Source organism: Fukomys damarensis, unplaced genomic scaffold, assembly GCF_012274545.1.
Source record: "Fukomys damarensis isolate Sample0158 unplaced genomic scaffold, DMR_v1.0_HiC HiC_scaffold_35, whole genome shotgun sequence".
Taxonomy (NCBI): Eukaryota; Metazoa; Chordata; class Mammalia; order Rodentia; family Bathyergidae; genus Fukomys; species Fukomys damarensis.
The window spans coordinates 38,054,108-38,070,061 of NW_022900947.1; the positions used below are offsets into that span (position 1 = coordinate 38,054,108).

At 38.5% G+C, this 15,954-nt stretch overlaps 1 protein-coding gene across 5 annotated transcripts in view; it reads right to left on the minus strand.

Moving 5' to 3' along the window:
* The window catches only part of Fryl (FRY like transcription coactivator), a 176,745-nt gene that overhangs the window by 23,462 nt on the left and 137,329 nt on the right, over window positions 1–15,954 (minus strand). For 3 of the 5 annotated variants that reach the window (XM_033758803.1, XM_033758801.1, XM_033758800.1), the window contains exons 46-53: window positions 14,724–14,894; window positions 12,581–12,721; window positions 10,986–11,183; window positions 9,797–9,958; window positions 9,606–9,680; window positions 9,120–9,296; window positions 4,917–5,120; window positions 2,438–2,605 (exon numbers count right to left, since the gene is read on the minus strand). In XM_033758803.1, the coding sequence (XP_033614694.1) occupies window positions 2,438–2,605; window positions 4,917–5,120; window positions 9,120–9,296; window positions 9,606–9,680; window positions 9,797–9,958; window positions 10,986–11,183; window positions 12,581–12,721; window positions 14,724–14,894 (1,296 nt within the window). Of the gene's footprint in view, window positions 1–2,437; window positions 2,606–4,916; window positions 5,121–5,495; window positions 5,505–9,119; window positions 9,297–9,605; window positions 9,681–9,796; window positions 9,959–10,985; window positions 11,184–12,580; window positions 12,722–14,723; window positions 14,895–15,954 lie in introns of all 5 variants that reach the window. The other 2 variants (XM_033758799.1, XM_033758802.1) reach the window with 1 other exon arrangement.

A 15,954-nucleotide genomic window follows, 5' to 3' on the forward strand; every position in this document is an offset into this window, starting at 1 on the left:
ACACGACAGGTACTGTAATCTACTTTCCACTTTACATGAATAAAAGCCAAGATTGGCAAAAATCAATCAGATTATGTCCTGCTTAAAACCCCCATGGTCACCTGCTGTGTTGTGTGGCTTGTAAGGTTTGCCTTGGGGCACCGTGGCCCACCCCTTGGATCCTACTCCCCCAATCTCTCCTGTTCACTGTGCTCAGTCCCCACTCATCAATTTTTTGTTCTTCACATTTCCTGGGGCCTTTCAAACTGTTGTTCCTCTGCCTGGAATGTTCTTCCTCAAAATCTTTAAGACCTGACCCTTTCTTGTCACTTAGACTTCATCTCAAATGCTATTCGAAACATTCTCCCTCATTCAAATTCATATATTGTTAGACTTTCACAGTAATATCAATAAAATGACCTCCTTCTGATATATTACTTATAGTTTATATTTTACCTATTATCTATCATTCTTATTGGGATTAAGCATGATAAAGCCAGGAGCTTTGGTCTAGTTTATTTTTGTTACTGGGGATCAAATTCGCACTCTTGTGTTTGTGAGGCAGGCGGCAGAACCACTGAGCCAAATCCCCAGCCCATGGTCTGGTTTTGTTTGTTGTTTTTTGTTGGTTTTTTTTTTTTGTACCATGGATCAAACTTAGGACCTTGTGCTTGTGAGGCAGGTGTGGTGCCACTGAGCTAAATCCCTAGCCCTCCTTTGTCTGTTTTACACTGTCGTATACCCAGGGCCTAGAATATGGAGTATTTCCATCTACTGTCTGGCACAGTCCTTGTCACATGAGAGGTATTGCCATGGTTTGGATCTGAATGGCCCGCAGAGGCCCATGGTGGTAAAGGCCTGCTCTCCAGGGTGGTGCTACTGGGAGGTGGTAGAACTGGGACCTAGAAGGGACTGCAGGTCAGAGGGACTGTTCCACGACCAGGACTTTGGGAGCTCTGACCTCTTCCTGCACCTCTTCCTTCTGACCCATGAGGTGAGCAGCTTTGCTCTGCCACATGCTCCTGCCATGATGTGCTGCCACAGGCCCAAACCAACAGGCACAACTGACTGTGGACTGAAACCTCCAAACTATGAGCCAAAAATAAATCTTTTCTCATTTTATGTTGATTATCTCACACAATAACAGAAAGCTAACACATAGGTATTTCTGTTTATCTCAAGATAAAATTCAAGTTTTTAGAATGGCATTCAGGAATTTCTCCTGTTGTTTCTCTTTTTCTTCACTCATTTTCTTCACTGTAAATACTGACTTTCTTGCAGTTATTTGAGCATATCATTCTGTTTCACACTGCCATGTCTTTCCATGTCTTGTCCCTCTGTTGATGGTGCCAGGGGCCATGAAGCCTGTCCTTTACCACCAGTACTCCTAATGCAGTGAGGGTCACTCTCCTCTGGGTTTTCATAAAGCCTTGAGCATATGTATATTACTGAAGTTCTCATAATGTAACTTTCAAAAGCTTTCTCTGTCTCCTTTAATATAGACAGAGTAGACAAAGTACTCCCCAAGAACAGGTCATGCTCTACTCTGCTTTCTGGCACCTATCTGGACTGCCTAGCATCTACTGAAATTACAATACACATTTGATTAATTGAATTATCTAAGCCTTAGCCATACTGCCCAAGCATTTTGAAAACTACTAGTAGGAAGCCAAAATGCCTTTATTAAAAAATACATGATACTGTTAGATTGCATATGTAAGAATAACAGAACTTTCTTTATTAAAATAACATGATCTAGTAACTATATTAGTCCAGATCTGATAACTGTACTAATTTTATTAACACTGCCAAAAAATATAGCAGTTTCCAATACTTACCAAAGCATAAAAGCATATATGATAGAACTATAACAAGTACATTTAAAAATCATATTTAGAAAAACACTAAGAAAACTAATACTTACTTATTTTTGGTCAGTCAATAGCTTGAATCTGGCTTACTTCTCACAGGCCTTTCCAAAACATAATACTAGTGGTTCCAAAGTCTTTTGAAAAGATTTCCTTGCACCAGCTACTAACACAGCTGGCCTGAGGTCCTAACCCAATCACAGCACCAATCACATAAACCCCACTCAAAGCAAAAGGGGAGGAAAAACAAAAGCGGTTCTTGAAAGAAAACGCAGTGCCACAGACGATGCCTGCCATCCCTAGCGAAGCACTTGTACGGTAACCGAGTCATAGTCCGAAACACAAAATGCTCATTGAGACACTCGAGATTATTTTTAACCTGTAGGTCATTTCCTTAACCTGCCAACTTTTTTGTTTTTAAATCAGATCTGGCTATTTTGTTTAGAACAACCCAACAGGTTAGAAATACTGGAAACAAAATCAAATAATCAGCACATCAGATGAAAACTCTGTTGAAAGAAAAGCAAAAGATGTAACAGAGTGCTAAAAGGAGTCTAGATTGGCCATGCACCAGCCCCATTTCTCCCCACCTCAGGCAGCTGGCTGCTAGCATTATCTAGACAAGCCTCCAAACTTGGGGTCTCATCTCTGATTTGAAGCACTTCTTCTGTTGTGTTGCTGCCGGTGGAATCCTGAGACTGAAGCAACAAGTCAGGATGGTCTGGCATCGTTTCATCGGCAGCAGAGTCACTGTTTAACTGAAAGGAGAGATGATCAGACAAAGAATTCACTTACGAGCCAATGTCACAAAAGCTACAAGAAACTTTTCTCTAACGAAGTATTTTAGGGGCTTAGTTATAAACAGCTTGAGGGATTTCTTAGAGTTTTATTTCATCAAGATTGGGTGTTATTAATGCAAGAAGCTAACCTGGCAAAACTGGCCATTCCTATGAGTTTTAAAATTTGGTTAAAGGGGACAGGGCAGTAGCTCAGTGGCACTGTGCCTGCTGGGCAAGCGCGAGGTCCTGACTTCGATCCCTGGAACCAAAATTAATCAATCAATTAATTAAAAAATAAAATTTGGCTAAAGAAGCAAAGTGGGAAGTTCTACCTTACTGTGTAAGCTTTAGGCTGAAATTCATACTTTCATGTGTTGTGGTTTGGCTGGTCTGGGACTTTGTAAGGCACCTGCTCTCTGTTCTCCCTGCGGCTTCACTATCAAGCAGAGTGAATTCTCAAATGTTTTGAAGAGGGACAGGGCTGAAAGTGCCCAGGGAGCTTGTCTTGCATGTGTGGGGCCCTGGGTTTGGGTTCAATCCCCAGTACTGTCAAAAAAAAAAGTAGAGTGGTTATAATGGCAAACATCATTCATGACTTTTTACTTTTTTTAAAGTGGTAGTTATTAATTAAAAAAAAAAAATTACTCTTTTTCCTTCTAAGGAAACAATTCTTCAGAGTCAATGTTCACATAAGAAACCTCAAGTTTATGATTTAGAGTACACAGAGGCAAAAATTAAATCTTTCTATGAGGAGTCAACTTTTTCATTGTTTTTTACCTCAATACCACTCTGAATAGGGTTGGCCTTGTAAGCAGGCAGTCAACTCTGCCCTCTGGCTCTCATGCTAGCTGCTCTTAATTAAGGATTTACGTATTATATACCAGAGGGTTTTCTTCCTTGTATAAAACCCTTGTGAGGCAGGTATCATCAGGGTTCTGTTTTAAAGTAGAGGTTGGGTAATGACTACAGTTACACAGCAAATAAAGCCAGGCACCTTTCCCCAGCCTGTTTTATAGTAACTTGGATGACAAAATCCAGCCCGTCAGCCTGTCAGCCCATCAATGCATGGTTGGCCTTCAGTGCCCCGACTGTGCCTCGGTCAGTCTCTGTGGCCAGGAACTTTATCATTCTTTTAAGCAAAGAGTTCCTTGGAGGACAACACCTTATAGGCCTTGTCTTAAGACATAGCACAGATCACCTGGGGCAAATCCATTTACCAGCAGTGTGTCTGGGACAGCTCATTTAGTCTCCACAATCACAATAACCTTTCCAACCTGTGTGGCTGGGAGAGAGAAGTGGTGACTAGGACATGGCAATACCTTGGATAGGTTGGTATCTCCTTAAACGTTCTGCAAGTGGTAATTATGGCTATTGTTAGCAGCAGCAGTTTCTCATTTAATATGTAAAGGGATGGTGCGTGAAAGACATTGGGGCAACAATGAGATTTCCTAAGACGGGAAGCCAGCTACAAACTGATAATCTGACCTGTCTGAAGCCAGCTCAGTGCAACATTACTTGGATCTACTTACTTTTTTTTTTGGTACCGGGATAGAACTCAGGTCCTTATGCTTGTGAATTGGGAGGTGGAACCACTGAGCCAAATCCCCAGCCCGGAGTGCGGTTTAACCTAGCCTGTAAAAAGCTTTGCACTACCAGCTGTGTAGCCAATGCTGACAGTGGCTCCATGCTGTTCCCCTATCATATGTGCCCTAGCAGCCATGCATCACACTGACATCTTCGAGTTCTCACCCTACCATGACCACAAATTTAGCCCTTTCTTGCATCCTGGAATTTCAAAATGAACAGATGGTGTTTGCAGGCTAATTTTCTCATTTTGCACTCACTCTAACTCTCGTAGCCACCCTTGGGATATAAGCCAGAACCTCCATACAGCTGACTCGATCTTGAAAGGGACCAAAGCCATGCTCAATCTCTGCACACTACACTACACTACACTAGGGAAGAAAAGTAGTGCGGATTAAATAGCAGTGTTGTTCACACTGGTGCCAAAAATATGCATTAGGATGAGGACCCTGAAAGTCCCTAGAACAACATGCCATGGCCAGAAGCCAGAAGAAATGTGTCCTTAGCTGCTAATGGGTACAAAATATCAACTTTATGCATTTAGTTCTGTCATGAATAATGGAATATTTCATTACCACTTTGTGTTTTCACATCCATGTGTACATTCTGCTGATAATGAAATGAAATTTGAAAGACTGAGAAACAATCATTACTAAGTTAGAAGTTAAGTAAGACTACTGTCACCGCATGGAAAGGCAACAGATACCATTTGTGTGCGCGACAGGATCTGGCTTGCAGTGAGGGCCGCTTCCTCTTCTGAGGACTCATCTGTATCCTCCTGGTTTGTCAAGTTCAGGCTGGGGGTACTGCTTGAGCACTGGTACTCCTGGAGGGATGGGGTGTCCCCTTTGTCAATGCTATCCAGTGAGCGCCGGCGGACTCCCCAGTTAAAATTGTCCATACTTTCACCCTGGAAAAGCAAGACAAGACTTCTAAGACCACAAATATTTGCTTATAAATGTAAATGTAAAATGCCAGGAAAACACAGATCAAAATGAAAAATACTGAACACATCATCAAAAGCAGAGTTTCAATCAGCCCTTCAATTTCTTTAATCTTTTAACATATTATTAAATCTTTAAAGAGATCAAAATTACTTGGTTAATAACCTGTTTTCACTAAATAATTTTCTTGACATTCTATCTTGTATTACTGGGGAACCAACTAAATCTACACTTGCGGCCATTTCTATTCTAATACACAAACATGAATGTGTCCACAAGAAGAACAAATACATCACAAATGACAACAAAGAAACATCGCACAACACCAGACTGCAACTTACCTGCAGCTCCTTGGTTAGCAAAAAGGAAAACACACAGAATTAGAAAGAACGAAGACAAACATTTAAAGATATACTACACTTTTTGGGAAACCTGTGATTTCTCAAACCCAAAGACTGATTCAAGCTCTGGATTAAGCTTTTATCGGGACGCCAACATGTGATTTAAAGTACTTTTTTTAATGCAAAGTCATTGTGAAAAAGTCAGAGACAGACACTTAAAACAACATTTCTAGGATACACTTTAGCAACACAAACTTTAAGGAAATCTTCAAATTTTACACAGATTTAATACTTGGCATAATCAAAAAACTGACTTAAAATGCCCACATTCAATCGACAACATACAGGGTCACAATTATTTTATTCTGTAGGACAGCTATAGTTAAATGCAATGGTCACTTTTTACTATAAAATAATTTAAAATCAAGATCACAGCTCTCAAAACATAACAGCTCAGTGGCACTGCACCTGCATGGCAAGTGCAAGGTCCTGAGTTTGATCTCTAGTACCAGGAAAAAACCAAAATAAAACAAAAAAACCCATAACCACTGCCAATTTCAAAAGGTCAAGAGGAAATATGACACATTTCAATTTCACCCCTGCTACAGATTTGTATAAGTCATGTTTCTATTATTCTGACTAAACTGAGCCTCCTTTTGGTAAGGCTACAATTCTTAGATTCTTCCTTAGGCTCTGATATGGCAAATTATACTTGGCTGACTACCAAAGTATGATTTATTTGTTATTTTCCTAAGGAAGAGATTGTTCAAATCATTTTTTTTAAAATAAAATAAATTTTAGATGGAACTCAATTGTGCAAAACTCAAGCAAAACCTGAGCTATGTAGGTTCAAGAAAGGCTCTAGAAACGATATCCATTTGGCTCTTGGATCTTTCTTGGCTGTTTTTCAAAGTATCTTAGAAAGAAGCCCTATGGCCCTGAGGGCCAGAATTTATACATTTCTAGAACATATTATTTCAAATATAATTACATAGCATATTACAGAATAATGGCAATGTACGTGTTGAACAAAAGAATATACTGTGGGCTTTCAAAGTTGAAGGATATTTTAGAAGACTCTTTAGTAGTGAAGTTTGTTTTCTAGCAAAGTATTTCCTATTATCATGTTTTAAGAAGGACTATGTCTAGGTTTTAGAAAACACATATTATTTGAGCCAGGCATAGTGGCATATGCCTGTAACCCTAGCACTCTAGGAGGCTGAGGCAGGTGGACCACAAGGTCAAACCCAGTCTGGGCAACTTAGCAAGGGCCAATTTCAAAAAATTTTTAAAAAGGTGTGGGGATGTAGCTCAGTGCAAAGACCTTGGGTTCAATCCTCAGTACTTGAAAAAAAATCATTTGATGTGCTTAATTATGAGACATAAATTAAAACCTCAAATCACTGTGAGCTGAATTAAAGAGAGAGCTACAATAAGCATCTTCAATCCATTCTGACTGAAAGTCTACTAAAAGCATTATTTATTACCACTGACATTTTAGAGTACTGCATGAAATTGGAAACATTTGCAGTGCTCTTTAAAGAAAAAAAGGCAAACAAAAAAATAATACCCTTACCATTACAAAAATGTCAAGAGACTGCCTTTAGAAATTTAGTCTGAATTGAAAAAAACAAAGAATTGCAGGAGAATTTAGAAACCACTTAAGGCCTTGGAGTAGAGGGACAGCAGCAGGTCTCTTGAATTTGAACCCATTCCTCTTTCTTCCCAGGCTATACAAGTCTGTCCTATTTTCTACAATATATATTTTCAAATGATGAGCATGAAATCACTTTTAGAGGGTGATGAAAACCACTTTTAGACAGGCGGGGGGATGGAAAAAAATAGAAGATATTAATGGAGTAGCATAGTGTAAGGATGCATACTGTTGGAAGTTTTGTTTTTAAAGATGTATCTTGGTATACACTTGAATGTGAGGTAAATGCATGAAGTGTGGGTTAGTATAGCAAGGTGCCTCGTTCTTGGGCCGCTATAAACCTGCTCAGGAGTGCCACTGCTCCCAGCTAGGGGAAAGCCACTCGTGTGCCTTTAAGGCACTGTGATCTCCGATCTATCGGGGAGGCTGGAGCATACTGAGGATGGGAATCTCACCTGAAACTAGTCTGCTATCAGTAATTAGTGTGACATGGTGCAGGGCGGCACATTTCATCCACATCACTTATCAGAGCCAACAGAAACATTCCCTTAGCCAGGCGCGGTGGTATATGCTTGCCATCCCAGATGTCTAGGAGGCCAAGGCAGGAGGATGTGAAGTTCAAGCCTAGCATGGGCAACTTGGCAATATCCTCTCAAAATTAAAAAAAAAAAAACAACAAACAAAAAACAAAAAAACAAGAACCCTATGATAAATGTAACTGCATTGTTTGCTTTAAATGTACCAATAAACTTAATGGGGGAAAAGATTTAAAAAAAAGAGAGAGATAGAGAGGCTGGAAATGCATATCAGTGAGAAGGCCCTGGGTTCAATTCCCAGTACCACCACCTCCAAAAAAATCTCAGTAATGGATGCATATTAGCAAAGTTCTCATTGTTTAGAAAAATATATATCAAAATATGGTGCAGATACTTGATACTGAAGCATTTTAGTCTTCTCACATGTAGACTGTAACAATTTTAAAATGTATGGGTTATGACCTAATCTATAGGAATGGGTTTTTTTGTTGTTTTATTTTTTGTTTTTTTTGGTACCGGGGATCGAACTTGGGATCTTGGGCTTGGAAGCAGATGGCAAAACCACTGAACTAAATCCCCAGGCCAGGAATGGGTTCTTAATACCCTAAGACAATAGGACAGTTCTATTACATTCGCCACAGTAATTGTTTTAGAAATTGGTATGTGTCTCAACTGAGACCAAGGAAATGTGGTAAGAAGTTTGCTAAGAATATTTAGAAAGCAGCTTCTTTATTCTCCTAAGACCATTTCTGGAGGCAACCTTCACTTCCTGCACATGCTCAGGGGAGGCGACAGGGTGTGGTGGCACACAGCAGTGACAGTCAGCCTGCTGCTGAGGCCAGGCTACCTGCATGGAAGGGGAGCTAGTGAAGTGTACAGAAACAGTTGGAGACCTTCCTGAGCCACACTAAGTATGAGTACTAAATCTGCCTTTCAGGTTGGAGATAAAGCTCTTTGGGTAGCCAATGAAGAGGCACTGAAGCCTGGTTATGTTATAAAGAATGTGGTCGGGAGAATCTCAGTCACCTACCGGAGGGCAGAGCTCTAGAAAAGCCTGTCTGTCAATTTAGTGACAGATGCCACCCTCCTTTTTACAATGTTGTTTGCTCAATTTTAACATAATGCTTCACTATTTTTCTGAAAATTACATAGCTTATACAAAAAATTAAATCTAAGCAGAACCTTAAAAAGATTTAGGACTTTAAAAATATTTTGAAGAAATCTATGTTTTTACTCTGTTTTAAGGATAAAGATGAAAAATAAGATTGTTCCTCTTTTATTTCTTCTATTGACCAACTGTAAGAATTATATTAGTTTCTAATATAGGATTTTTACTTTTGTGAGCTAATATTGAAATTAATAAGCAAAGAGCCCACGGTCAGTCTTGATATTTGTAACTATGCTGTAAAAAGTGTAGAAAGCCCACATTCTTACCTCTGCATCTTCCAATTCAACATCTAAAAAGTCAAAATCCTTAAAAACACCAAACTGTTGTTCACTTGTATTATCTTCTATGGCTACTTCTTCTTCTTGAATTATGTCTTCAGTTGTAGAAATTAGACTAGTCTGTTGGTCACCGACTTCCAAATCTTCATTAGAAGAAAATACAACCTGATACCACACAAACAACCAAAACACAAAAAGTCCTTTCATCAGCTTTGTCATTCTGTATGAGATATCAGAGCCTCAAGAGCCACCGCAGGCCTCATCTTTTAGTGAACCCAGAGCTTAAATTAACACCGGCCTTCACATCTAATTGGGTGAGCATCTAAGTAGCACAGCTGCCAGGTATCACAACAGACAAGAATTTTCTTCTTCTTCTTTTTTTGCATTCTTAGATAATACTGTGACTAAATTAGAAAAGGCAAGCAAGGAGAAAGAACAACTTCTTCATGAAAAAACTAATCAGTGATTACTTACAGATGGATTCTTTGGGAGGCCAGATTCTGGGCCACAGAGAGAAAGCACATTCATTAACTTTTCTCTTGTTCTTCGCTAAAGAGAAGAAATTCAAATGTTAGTATTGCTGATAAAAGGAGACAAACGCGCAAGTTTTCATACACATAACAAAACTCATTCTATGAATGTTCAACTTTGATGCTCTTAGGTACCTGTGATAACTGCGGCCTCTTCCAGCTGACAGGAACCAAGGCATTAGAATTGGAACCAGAGGATGTGGAGGAAGTACTTCGCGTGACAGCAATCACTTTCGGCTTCCCATTTCTTCCAGCTGCACTGTGCTGATCTCCATACTTATTTCCAATGATTGGTGTCTACACAGAAACAAAGTACCAGTGCTGACTCAAATATTTCAACATCAAAGAAACTCATAAGGATTAAGAGTATACCTATAATGACATTTTATATAAATAATCAACAACATAGATTTAGTATAGCACAGATGTTATGAAAACCAAGTTTTTTCACTGAGACTTGATTTTATTGGTAATAACTTTATATCTGAGATTATTAGATCTTTTTCCTATTTTAAATATCTGATTTTTTTAAAAAAAACTATCACCTCTGCTTGTCTCTCCCTTATGATTAAAAAATATCTCTTTATAGAAAGCTCAAAAAACATAAACAATTTTTTAAAAAAATCACCTGTAATCTTGCCACTCAGATTTAACTTCTCTTAAATTTTGATATTTTGTTCAATATATATTGTTAAGTGTGTTTCAATATTACTTTAGCAAATATTAAAGTAACAACTTCAAATTGGAAAATTTCTGTGCATCTTTCTACAAAACTGATGTGTAAAAATTTGTTTCAGTAATAATTCTAGGATTATCCAAAACTCATGTATAGTTTTTAGTGTTTTGAATTTACTCTTAAAAACAAAATTCAAGCTTATCTGCATGTCATCCAAGTCCTTTTCTGATCTGTTTCTTGCTTATCTCCTTAGGCATGACTACCTCTATGCCTCCTGATCTTCATTCTCCAGTGAAACTCTTCTTGCTATTGCTTCCTGCACTTATAAGGCTGTTCTGTGGGCCTATGTTTGGGCACATGCTTCCCCCCGTTGCATGGAATGTCCACTAGGTAAAACTCCTTAGGGAAAACATTATATAGTCCCATAGCATTTTTAATTTACTTCCAGGCAAAGCACTTATCACAATGCTTGTTTCTTCACCATACTGAAAGCTTCCTAATAGTAGGACTTCTTTCCATTATCCATCTGTTTTTCATAGCATCTATCACAATGTCTAACAATGAGTATGAGTGCAATTAATGCTTGTTGAATGAAAGAATAAACCAGTGAAAATTCAGAGTACCCATATTAATTTCTGAGCATCTTACCTCAGAGATGTCAAAATGAAAATCTAAGGTCTTCCCAGGCAACTCCTTAGAGACATTATTAAAAATTTTAGTGAAAGATATTTCAGGAGAACTTATATCTCCTCCATAGGACTTGGGGATGTCGTTGGGTACGACAAGACTTGCAGAGCGTGACACCACCAGTTTTAATATATTCAAGGCTTCCTTCCAATAAGGACTCTGGTTTAAAGAATCAACATATAAAAGTTACAAGTGCATATTTAAAAGCAGAAATTTAGTGCATTATGTAGACTATGAAAATATTACTTCTACAAAACACCTGTAAAAATGTTTACTTTTCCTTTGAGATTTTTTTTTTCTTTTTGAGACAGGGTCTCACTATGTAGTTGCGACTGACCTGGATCTCACTATGTAGCCCAGGCTGGTCTCAAACTCACAGCGATCCTCCTGCCTCAGCCTCCCAAGTGCTGGGATTTCAGGTGTGAACCACCACTCCTGGCTGGTACTCAAATACTCATAACCATGTTATACTATATATCTTTCACAATGGACATTTGAGGGGATGTTATGGCTTATATCTAGATGTCCCCACAAAGCCTCATGCACTCATAGGTGGAGCTTCTAGAAGGTGACATAGCTGACTTGCTGTTGGGAGGTGGGGCTGGCTGGAAGAGGCCATTACTGGGGTGACATGGGAGGGTGTATCTTCCTCCCTAGCTCTTCCCTTTTCTGTTTGTTGGCCACACCTGGGAGCTTTTCTCTAAGGCAGGGCCCTCATGCTGCTGCTTCTGCCCTGGAGACAGCCAACTATGGACTGAAACCTCTAAAAGAGTGAGCCAGAATAAACTTCTCAATTTCTTAGTACTGCATATGACTACCAGGTGAGAAAGTGACTAAGACAGAGGGGAAAACACTATGAAGACAAAAACAAAAAAAGGAAATGAAAAATGTTTGACAGGACTGAGTTATGTAATTGACTTAATAACTCGATATAAAGATATATAAATTGCTAAGTATTTAATAATAAAAGGTCCATATAATATTGTAATATTTTAAGCAGGTCATTGTAACAAGTTTAGTTTAAGAAAATTATGACTAGGGCTGGAGATTTAGCTCAGTGGTTCCGCCGCCTGCCTAGCAAGCTCAAGGACCTGAGGTTCAACCCCTGGTACAAAAAAAAAAAAGTTGACTCATGACTAAATAGAAGTACAGACTCTTAAAGAGGCCTTCAGTTTCTAAAACATGTACTTGTTTGTTATGCAGACTCTGGTTAACAAACAGGTATAAAGAATGAGTCACAATCCTAGTTTCCAGAGGGGTAACTACTGCCATAGCACTATGGCAGTAAATTAAACTAAGTAGATTTAAAGTGCTACTGCCACTTGTGTCTGCATGATCCAGGCTCTTCTGAAATGAAATGTAGATGTACTCTTAGAATCTAAGGTAGGAATTATACTGACTATGGAAGCATTCAGATTCTACGCAAAGAACATTTTTCCATGTTATAAATATTCCTGAAAATGTGACTTTGTTTCTTAGACATTTAGGTGTTTTTTTAACAATGATAAATTGTTTTGAGTTGAAAAATGCTATTCCTAATTTCTGTGGTCACTCACCTGTACATATTTGCCAATAATCTTTATGATCTCCAGATTAAACTGCTTGGCTGGAGCTGCAGATAGGTCAATATGACTCAACAAACTATAGATAATCTGTAGTAATGATTGCTGCATACTGGACAATCCTTTTTCCAACAGCTAAAAGTAATATTGAGCAACAGACTTTAATCAGGTTAAACAAAAACAATATTTACATTTATGAAGTTAAAAATGTAATTGCTTTAACTCATGAGTTTATGGTTAGATCAGAAGTCCAGAAATAAAGTAAAAGGTAATGTCTATTATTATTTTTCCTTTGGTTCAAAAAAGAAAACTGGATAATTATTTTTCATCTTTATTTCCTTGAAAAATTTAGTAAAATAGCATTTATTTTACGTGCAAAGAAAAACCACCAAACCACTATTACCAAAGAATAATAAATTTCCCACAAATCACTCACACCAGCCACTTATTAGATAAGTGATCTTGTACAACTTTCTTAACCTAAGTCTTAATTTTGTTAAGGTGTAATATATCAATACTACTTACCTCATAAGGTTTGTAGGGCAGACTAAATTAAAGATATGTCATTTTAAATGCATGTAAGTGTTTTAGTAATGTTGCCAGATTAGCCAGATTATTATTGATAACACAAGGATAACCTAGATGAGTAAGAGTAACATTTGAGGCAAACGTTGTTCCTTTTAGCTCGTGGAACAATGGCGCCACAGGCTGAAATGTGCCAGTTGTGGACCTTGAGACCTCAAAGTGGACCTTTTTTTTTTTTTTTTTTTTTTTTGGTACAGGGGATTGAACTTGGGTCCTTGCGCTTGAAAGGCAGGCCATCGAACCACTGAGCTAAATCCCCGGCCCCACAGTGGACCTTTTTACAGGCTGGCGCTACCTTGGATGAGCTGTGTGGCAACACATATGTGAAGCTGGATGAAGGCACTCAGATTCAAAGTTGATTAAGGGGGTTAAGGCCTGGTTTTATGCTGGTTCTCATCCTAAAGCTATGTGTATAACAATGCAGCATTCAGTCAGGCTAAGAAGTGGCCAAGCAGAAAGCTCACATTTGTCAGTTTACTGACACATAAAGTTGACTTTGACAACAAACCAGCATTTAAAAAATTTACACCATGGGCCAGGGATTTAGCTCAGTGGCTGTGCCGCCTGCCTTGCAATCACAAGGTCCCAAATTTGATCCCTGGTACAAAAAAAAAAAAAAAAAATTGGGGCTGGGGATTTAGCTCAGAGGTTCTAGCACCTGCCTTGCAAGTGCAAGGACCCAAGTTCGATCTGCAGTACCAAAAAAAAAAAAATTTTTTTTTTTACACCATGAGCCAGGTGCAGTGGCACACGCCTACAAGATGATCCTCAGGAGTTCGAGGCCAGCCTGGGCTACATAGTGAATTTAGGGCCAGCTTGAACTACAAAGGGAGACTCTGCCTCAAAAAAACAAAAACGAACAAAAATTACACCAGCCTGACATTTTATGATGGCTAACAACAGTGACTTTAGCTAAGTTTAAAAACAGTATTATGAGTAATATCTAGTCAGTTATCAATAATTTCTTTCAAGCTTGTTTTATGTCTAATTTCTTGAGGCTAACATTTTATTTTTAACTGAGTCATTTAGTTTTCTAGGCATGAAGTTACATCAGATGCATCACTAATGTTAATTTTTTATGCAGATCTGGGGCTTCTTTTTGTAATTCTATCTTTTGCTCCTCAAAATCATACATATTTCAGAAGAGCAGCAATTACATCATCAAAATAAAAACTTATACAACAGAGTCTTTTCATAGTGTACTATTTTTCTAGAAAGTATCTCAAACTATGTTTTTAGAAACAAAAACCATAACTATTCTGTGGGATCAAAACCACTAAAAGAACCATTTTATGTCAAATAAAGGGAGGTTTAGAGTTTTATGTCATTTAAGAGCAACAAATAAAAGAAATAAACTTTGGAAATGGAAAAAAAATCCTACCACTTTTATAAAACCTTCCTTTACACCTGAATTGTTTATCATCTATCTTTAAAAGATGTCATCTCTAGTCACACTCAAAAACAATTTGAAGATTAGTACAACAGTCCTGCTTATTAAATTCACTTGAAGATTTTGCCACAAAGCAGTTAAAAGTGAGAATTTTAAATTTACCTCTGCAAGGTAAGTCACAAGGTTAAATGTAGTATTTGAGAAGGAGTCATGCAGGTATCTGCACACCACATTGATCCAGTTAGCGCAGTCTCTGGAGTACGTGTGTGTACTATACAAGCTCATCATGTGAGCCAGGTTGACAAGTGTGGGGCATTTCTCTTCTGCACAAACCTAGAAAACAAATACAATTATTCCCCTAAAATAAAGATACAAGTTTAAATCTGATTTTATTCTTGATTCCTTTTTTTTGGTACCAGGGATTGAACTTGGGTCTTTGTGCGTTTGCAAGGCAGTGGCAGAACCAGTGAGTTAAATCCCCAGCTTCTGATTTTATTCTAAATGTACTCATTTAATCAAATAATTTTGATATATATTTTAAATTTTCACTGAATTTTATTTCAATACAGTAGAAAAGTTAACTAGAAGAGGAAAAAAGAGCAAGGTATTCTTAAGAAAGTAACACTAGATAAGATGGAAAGAGTATTAGTATTGTCACACACTCTGTGGGCACTAAACAGTGTGGCTCTCTTCAGTCGGATGCTCTGTAAAACTATCTTTAAAGGGTAAAAACCAATCTATGCTTTTGTAAACCCTGCACATCACTTTCTAACTGACCTCAGTGCACACATGGCTCACTGCACAAGGGCCTGAATAGGCTGACTCCACACGTGGGTTGTCAGGGAGCCTCAGTGCAGCTGTGTCAGACAGGAAGCGTTGTCCAGGGCTTCTCAGCAGAGCAGCCGGTTGCAGAGAGGCTCAGCATATGTGATGCAGGCAAAGGACAGACCAGAGCCCTCCATCTCCACACGATGAGTGTGCAGGCTGGCGCTCATGCTGCTGTTCAGCAAACTACCTATGCTCTGAGGTCCTTGGCCAGCCTTCAGAGACCACTCCAGGATGGGAGGACTTCTCCTTGATGGCTTGTGGTACTAGAAATCTAGGTCAGCAGATGTGTGGGGGATCTTATTGACTGAATGGACCTTTTAGTCTTTGTTCCTTGAGTAACTGATAAGGATGTTCCTTAACCTCTTCGAATAATCCAGAACTGGAAAAGGGCCATGGCTTGGCTTACATATCCATCTATCATGAAATGCTAGCCTCATGGTAATTTCTTCTGTTTCCTTCTTTTATTTGCCTTACTTATTCTTCTGTCTCACTGATGGTTTATGTATGTTTTGATAACTGCCTAGGAAGTCAAGCTATTAGTTTATGAGTACTATATATATATATA